A 7,801-nucleotide genomic window follows, 5' to 3' on the forward strand; every position below is an offset into this window, starting at 1 on the left:
CAGCATATTTCACTTACTTTAATCACACCATGAACATTACACATTTCAGAACCAATTATATTGGAGGAATATAGACTGAACAAAGATCTTAAAACCATTCATACACATCAGTTCGGACATCTGAGAACTGAAGAAATATTCAACCAAAAGGCTTAACTTATGAATGTCATACCTATTTTCTGCTGTTTTATTAAAGTAGACATTCAGATTTTTTTTAAATTTCAGTTCAAAATCTAGTCCATCCTCTAACTTCCTGTCCTACACAAACTGTAAACACCGAGTTATTTAAAAAAAAACACTTTCAGAGTCTACAAATTCCTTCGCCAACCTTTGAAAATATTGCTTGAGACAAAAGACTAGATTTTCCACCCAACCCAACCATACAGTGCTGTGTCATTTAACACCATGGATGAGTCTCATTGAATGCACTGATGATAAACATTCAACTAGCTTAAAAACCTGGAGAGAACCAGTGCTGACTCACTTCTGAAAAAGGATCTGCAACCCAAATACTAACTATGTTTCTCTCTTTTCACAGTCTGATATACTATCTCCACAAAGTTCTGTTTCAGACCCATGACTCTGGCTGCCTATTCAAACACCACCTTTACTATGGACAGGGTATTTATAATAAAATAGTACTCCGCTAAACTTTCTTTATCTTCTAATCTACAGCACTTACATGAGTAAATCTTTCTGCCTGGAGGCTTTCTGATTTCTATAATTAGTAGTACTAATACTAGACAGGATATAATCACTGCAGGTTAGAGGAAACAGGACCAGAGAGAGAATATCCTTACAAAGAATCAGTATAACAGTATAGCCAGTTGATTAAGCTACATATATATTTCCACTAAATAATGTTAAACTTACCAGAGATACCTCTGGTGCCTTGAGAGCCCTTACCACACTGTGAAGAGGAAGGAAAAAATGTTTTATTCTGAATATGAAAATCGGTTTTGTTTCAGCTATTCAAAAATCATTAAATAATTAAATACCAATGCACTGTTTTAAGTGTGTATCTTAACTCAATCCTTGAAATGTCTAACTAAAATCTCTAATTGGCCTTCTCTACAATTCTGCACAGGATCGCAATGTTTTTCTTTGTAACATAAATGTATTTCTACCTTTTGTATGCGTCCACTAACTTGTCCCTCGTTTAATATGGTGCAATCACTGATATCAAAAAGAGTATAGAAGAGTCAGTGACAACTATTACACTTCCATAGAATACTGACTACTCAGTTTTGCTGAATACCGCCGCTCAGTCCACCTAAACCTAGCTGATCTGCCGGTTGCTAAACACTTTAACTCCCTCTCCCATTGCCACATTGACCTTTCTTATCCTGGGCCTCTTCCATTGTTAGAGTGAGGCCCAGCGTAAATTGGAGGAACAGCACCTCATTGACTATTGACTTCTCTAACTTCAAGAAACCCTTGCTTTCCCTCTCTCTTCATTCCTCTCCCTTCCCAGTTCTCCGACCAGTCTGACAGTCCCCGATTACGATTTATATATTCTACATTTTCCTTGATCTCCATCTCTTTTGATGTCTCGTTTTCGCACTTTACCCTTCCTTATCTCTGTCTACCTCTCCCCGACTCTCAGTCTGAAGAACGCTCGACCCGAAATAGCACTCATTCCTTCTATCCAGAGATGCTGCCTTTCCCGCTGAGTTACTCCAGCATTTTGTGCCTGTCTCATTTTCTGAGTTTGTGGTACCCATAGTATTTCAGTTTCCAAATTCATGATCATTTGTCTTCAATCTTTGTGACATAATTCGTCACACACCATGTCAAGTCAAGTCAATTTTATTCAGTTCAGGTACTAAGAACGAACATACAATGGCACACAAACATAATAGCACATACATAAACAATTCATAGCGCCCCCTCAGAGGGCCTCAAACGCTACGGAATAGAAATAGGTTTTGAGCCTGGACTTAAAGGAGTCGATGGAGGGGGCAGTTCTGATGTGGAGAGGGATGCTGTTCCATGGTCTAGGAGCTGCAACCGCAAAAGCGCGGTCACCCCTGAGCTTAAGCCTAGACTGCGGGATAGTGAGTAGCCCCAAGTCAGCCGACCTGAGGGACCTGGAGATAGAGTGGTGGGTTAAAAGATTTTTGATATGGGGGGGGGGGGGCAAGCCCGTTTAGGGCTATGTATGTGAATAGGAGGAGCTTGAAGTTGATTCTGTACCGTACTGGGAGCCAGTGGAGACAGGTCAGAATCGGGGTGATGTGGTCCCTTTTAGGGGTACCCGTCAGGAGTCTCGCTGCGGCGTTTTGGACCAATTGCAGGCGGGACAGGGATGATTGGTTGATCCCAGTGTATAGGGAGTTGCCGTAGTCTAGGCGGGAGGAAATGAATGCGTGGATGATTTTTTCAATGTCGTCAAATTGGAGGAATGGTTTGATTTTAGCTATGGTACGAAGCTGGCTTTTACCACAGCGTTGACTTGCTTGTCAAACTTTAATGCAGTCAAATATCACGTCAAGGTTTTTGACATGTGGTTTGACTAGGGAGGATAGGCTTCCAAGGCTGCCTGTTATCGTTTGCCTGTGATGTGTGGGACTCAGGAGCCACTCCCTAATATTGTAAAAGCATCTGACTTGCTTTGGTTGTCAAGGTCATGACTAATGTTATATAACTGCATGAACGTTGTCAAGGAAATGTATCTCCACCCAGTTCCACCATATAAGTCTTGCTAACTAATTTTCTTTACATGTATATTACAAGTCTTGATGAGGTGGTTACAAGTAATTGTGGGTTTGGAGGCCAGCACACCTAAACAGTGGCACCATCATGGGGCCAGTTGTTCTAGTGCACGCCTGCACAGTTGCTTGCCCCACCAGCAACTTGAGCTGTTGAACTGTAGTCACTTTATCTAACTGAAGTATCTACCTGGCTTACTCTCCAGTTCAGTAAAGGGCCTCATTTTTTTCCACATAACATGCAGTTAGAGTCTCATTTTCACCATATCTTGCTCCCAAAACATGGTCTAGTAAGAATCATTTTTTGTGTTAATTACTTAACTCCTTTAAAGAATTTGACTACTTTGATGAGATCTCCAATGAATTTATCCGAATACACTGTGTTTCTTGGTATTATCCAAGCAATACTACATTTTGTAAATGGCTCTAATATCTTCCGCATAAGGGCGTTGCCTAAACATCTCACAATATTTAAGCCGTGCCCTTGGTAATACATCACTTTGTTTTTCCATTCAATATCCAGATTCTTTACTTTGTTTAAACTCCATATACCACATACGTATTGTTGTGCCAAATTTATAACTTTTAAAGCTGACATCTGATGAAAAGCTATTAGCTTTATTGAAACTCTTAATTGCAAGGTAAATGTAAAAATGCTTGTACCTTACACAAAACACAACCCAGCAAGACACGGTGATCAATCACAGACAGACTTGCAGTTTCCAATTAGCTCTCAGAGAGACTCCAAGTCTGACACTCGGAGACCTCAGATTATCATGCTTTTCCAGGATAGGCACATAATGCTGGAGTAACTCAGCGGAATGGAAGAAGGAATGGGTGACGTGTCGAGACCCTTCTTCAGACTGATAGTCAGGGGAGAGGGAGATATAGAGATAAAGAAGTGTAAGGTGTGAAAATAAGAGGATGGAGATCAAGGAAAATGTAGAATAGATCATTGTTAGCTAGGGGAAGGCAAGAACAATGCAAACAGAGATAACATGTAAGAGGACAGTCAGACTGGTCGGAGAACTGGGAAGAGGGAGGGGATGGAGAGAGGGAAACCAAGGGTTATTTGAAGTTAGAGAAGTCAATATTCATACCACTGAGATGTAAGTTGCCCAAGCGAAACATTCTAACCCTTTTCCAGGGTTTGGTAAGGAATAAAAACCAATTTCCAAGAACCAACTCCCTCTTAATCCTGGAAACAAGGAACAATGGATCCATGTTCTCCTCGGATATTGCCTGATCCACTGAGTTACTCCAGCACTCCGTGTCTTCCCTTATTCCTTCTCTTCACCACTAAAGAGATAGTACCATCAACAGTCCAATCCATCCCTAATGTTTTCCATCCATCTTTGCCTTGCTGCAGCTGGACTACTGCTTTGTACTGCATCACCTCCTATTTTCCACTTGTCGTACTGAATTGGGAGTGGTACTGCCACTGCTTATTTTCTGCATACTGCCCAAGCAAGTTTGTCATGAAGAATTTACACAAGACATTTCAAGACACGCCTGGTTTATCCAAAATATCATATCTGATCAATCTCAGGATAAATAAGAATCTTGTAATCTCAGCAACACATGCAATTAAGCAAAAGTAAGTCAATTAAACAGTATTAACATTTTGGGATGGCAATTTTTTTTTTCAAATCAGATTATTTCCAACATGATCCTTATTTCAGATTCCAGTACTTGCGGCTTTTTGTTTTGTCATCAAACCTAGTCAAGTTGACTATACTTGACTATACTTAGTCAGCTACAGGTATACAGTTTGCTGGCATCTGCATCACAGGCATGTAGACTCAGTCTTAGTGTTAGAATCGTATTGATAAACTGCAAGGTATACACAAAATACTAGAGTAATTTAGCGGGACAGGCAGCATCGGAGAGAAGGAATGAGTGACGTTTTCAGGTCTCGACCCTTCTCCAGACTGCTAATCTCTGACAGTCTGAAGAGTCTCGACCTGAAATGTCACCCATTCCTTCTCTCCAGAGATACTGCCTGTCCCGCTGAGTTACTCCAGCATTTTGTGTCTATCTTCGATTTAAACCAGCATCTGCAGTTCTTTCCTACACATTTTGCTGGATAGAGCTCTTAAGGATAGCGGAGTCAGGGGGTATGGGGAGAAGGCAGGAACGGGGTACTGATTGAGAATGATCAGCCATGATCACATTGAATGGCGGTGCTGGCTCAAAGGGCCGAATGGCCTCCTCCTGCACCTATTGTCTATTTTGATAAACTGCAATATTTGAAGATGCAAATGTTATGATTTTGTTAAATCATAATGTGCATTATTTGAAATGTGTTTTGTTTCTTCTTTGTGTTTAGATCAAAATTTCTCACATTAATAAAACACCAAGTGTTGAGCTCCAGAACCATTAGATGTACAAGTTTTGGGGGTCCTTGTATGAGTTGTGAGGAGCAATCACTCCTGCACTCCATTAACTAAGTACAAATAACTAATATGCAAAATGTTGGAAGTGGTAAGTGGAAGGAGGCACCCAAAAGACCAGCGGCAGGCACACAAAGATGGCCTCAATGGGACGGATTAAAATGATCTGACTTTGTGGAACAATCCCACGAGACAGCAGACATGGATTCAGAGAATAGTGGGCAGCTCAAATGGGAACAAGGCGAATTACATGTCCTCACAGGCCTGTGCAAGCTATGTAAAGTGATTGCCTCAACTTTGCCTATGCAGTTAAGAGTTTGAATAAAATAATGTATACCTTTCAGCAGCTTCTCTAATATATGCACAGATTTGGCAGAATGGTGGATTCTGACTGAAGGGTCTCGACCTGAAACGTCACCCAATCCTCCTCTCCAGAGATGCTGCCTGTCCCGCTGAGTTACTCCAGCATTTTGTGTCTACCTTCAATTTAAACCAGCATCTGCAGTTCTTTCCTACACATTAAGTAAGCCTTGGAGTGTTGAGTATGTGCTGGATATTTGTTATAGTAAATCCCACTGGCCTTTGTTCTCCTCCACTCACACTTCCCTATGACTCTTTATCAGTCATACAGCGTGGAAACAGGCCCTTCGGACCAACTTACCCACACGGATCAACATATCCCATCTACACTAATGCGTTGTTCCTGTGTTTGGACATTTCCCTCCAAACCTGTCCTATCCATGTATCTGTCTAATTGTTTCTTAAACTTTGCAATAGTCCCTGCCTCAACTACCTTCTCTAGCAGCTCTTTCAACACACTCACCACCCTTTGCGTGAAAATGTTACGCCCTCAGATTCCAATCAAATCCTCCCCTGTTCACCTTAAACCTATGTCTTCTGGTTCTCGATTCCCCTACACTGGGCAAGAGACTATTCATGTACCCAATCCATTCCACTCATAATTTTGTACACCTCGAGAAGATCACCCCTCATCCTCTTGCGCTCCAAGGAATAGAGTCCCAGCCTGCTCAACCTCTCCCTATAGCTCGGACCCTCGAGCCCTGGCAACATCCTCGTAAATCTTCCCTGTGCCCTTCCCAACTGGGAATAGATCGGGTAGACGCACAGTCTCTTGCCCAGAGTAGGGGAATCGAGAACCAGAGGACACATGTTTATGGTGAGGGGGGGGGGATTTAATAGGAACCTGAGAGGGTAACGTTTACACACAACTGGGGGTGAGCTGTGGAACGAGCTGCTGGTGGAGGTAATTGAGGTAACGTTTAAGAAACATTTTGACAGGTCCATGAATTGGACAGGTTTAGAGGGATGTGGGAGTAGTGTAGATGAGGCATGTTGGTCGGTGTGGGCAAGTTGTATGCCGTACGACTCTCGACAACATGGACATTGATTATTTCAAGTCCAACATTGATCAGGATCAATGTCAGGATCTCGTCAGGCTCAAGGATCTCAGGATCTCGTCAGGCTCAAGGGACCCTGATGGACAAGGGAGGCTGGTCTTCAACACGGGCGGGTGGGGGTGGAAGGAAGGGACGGAGAGGAGGGGGTCGAGGATGTGAGTCTAGTCTAGGGCGGTGGGGGGGGGGGTGGGGGTGAAGGAGACTCTCTCCCCCAGTCTGCCCTTGAGCCGGGCTTCGGGCCTAGCGCTTCCCGGCGTCAGCGGCCGCGCTCTCCCGCCGGCCAGACGGGCGGCCGATCCTCCCCTCCCCCTCGCCCTGTCCTGCCCTGTCGCCCGGCCGCTCACCTGCAGGGCCGCGGCCAGGCGGCTCAGGCTCCGGGGCAGCCACCGTGAGCGGGAGAACATGGCGACGCTGCAGCGAGAGGCGGCTCCGGGCGGAAGTCAGCTGTGGCACGGCACGGGCTCGCCCGGAAACCCGGGGAGGGAGGGAGGGAGGGAGGAGACTAATGCACATCTGACACAAACTCCGGCACCGAGGCATTGCACTGGTATAAATGCAAACCTGACACAAACTCCGGCACCGAGGCATTGCACTGGTATAAATGCAAACCTGACACAAACTCCAGCACCGAGGCAAATGCACCGTTATAAATGCACATCTGACACAAAACCTCCGGCACCGAGGCATTGCATCGTTATAAATGCACATCCGACACAAAAACTCCGGCACTATGGAAAATGCATCGTTATAAATGCACGTCTGACACAAAAACTCCGGCACTAAGGAAAATGCATCTGACACATCTGACTCAAAAACTGAGGCATTGCACCGTTATACATGCACATCTGACTCAAAAACTGAGGCATTGCACCGTTATAAATGCAAACCCGACACAAAAACTCCAGCACCAAGGCAAATGCACTGTTATACATGCAAACCCGACACAAACTCCAGCACCGAGGCAAATGCACCGTTATAAATGCACGTCTGACACAAAAACTCCGGCACCAAGGCATTGCACCGGTATAAATGCACATCTGACTCAAAAACTCCGGCACTATGGAAAATGCATCGTTATAAATGCACGTCTGACACAAACTCCAGCACCGAGGCAAATACACCGTTATAAATGCACGTCTGACTCAAAAATACCGGCACTATGTAAAATGCACCGTTATAAATGCACATCTGACACAAACTCCAGCACCGAGGCAAATGCACCGTTATAAATGCAAACCCGACACAAACTCCAGCACTAAGGAAAATGCACTGTTATAAA

General features: G+C 44.0%; 1 protein-coding gene across 1 annotated transcript in view; it reads right to left on the reverse strand.

Moving 5' to 3' along the window:
* dlst (dihydrolipoamide S-succinyltransferase) overlaps positions 1-6,993 on the reverse strand; it is a 33,998-nt gene extending 27,005 nt beyond the window's left edge. Inside the window, exons 1-2 of the mRNA XM_078407223.1 lie at positions 6,867-6,993; positions 874-910 (exon numbers count right to left, since the gene is read on the reverse strand). Of these exons, the coding sequence (XP_078263349.1) occupies positions 874-910; positions 6,867-6,926 (97 nt within the window). The 5' untranslated portion in view covers positions 6,927-6,993. The remainder of the gene's footprint in view (positions 1-873; positions 911-6,866) is intronic.
* Positions 6,994-7,801: the final 808 nt, after the last annotated feature.

Source organism: Rhinoraja longicauda, chromosome 10, assembly GCF_053455715.1.
Source record: "Rhinoraja longicauda isolate Sanriku21f chromosome 10, sRhiLon1.1, whole genome shotgun sequence".
NCBI lineage: Eukaryota > Metazoa > Chordata > Chondrichthyes > Rajiformes > Arhynchobatidae > Rhinoraja > Rhinoraja longicauda.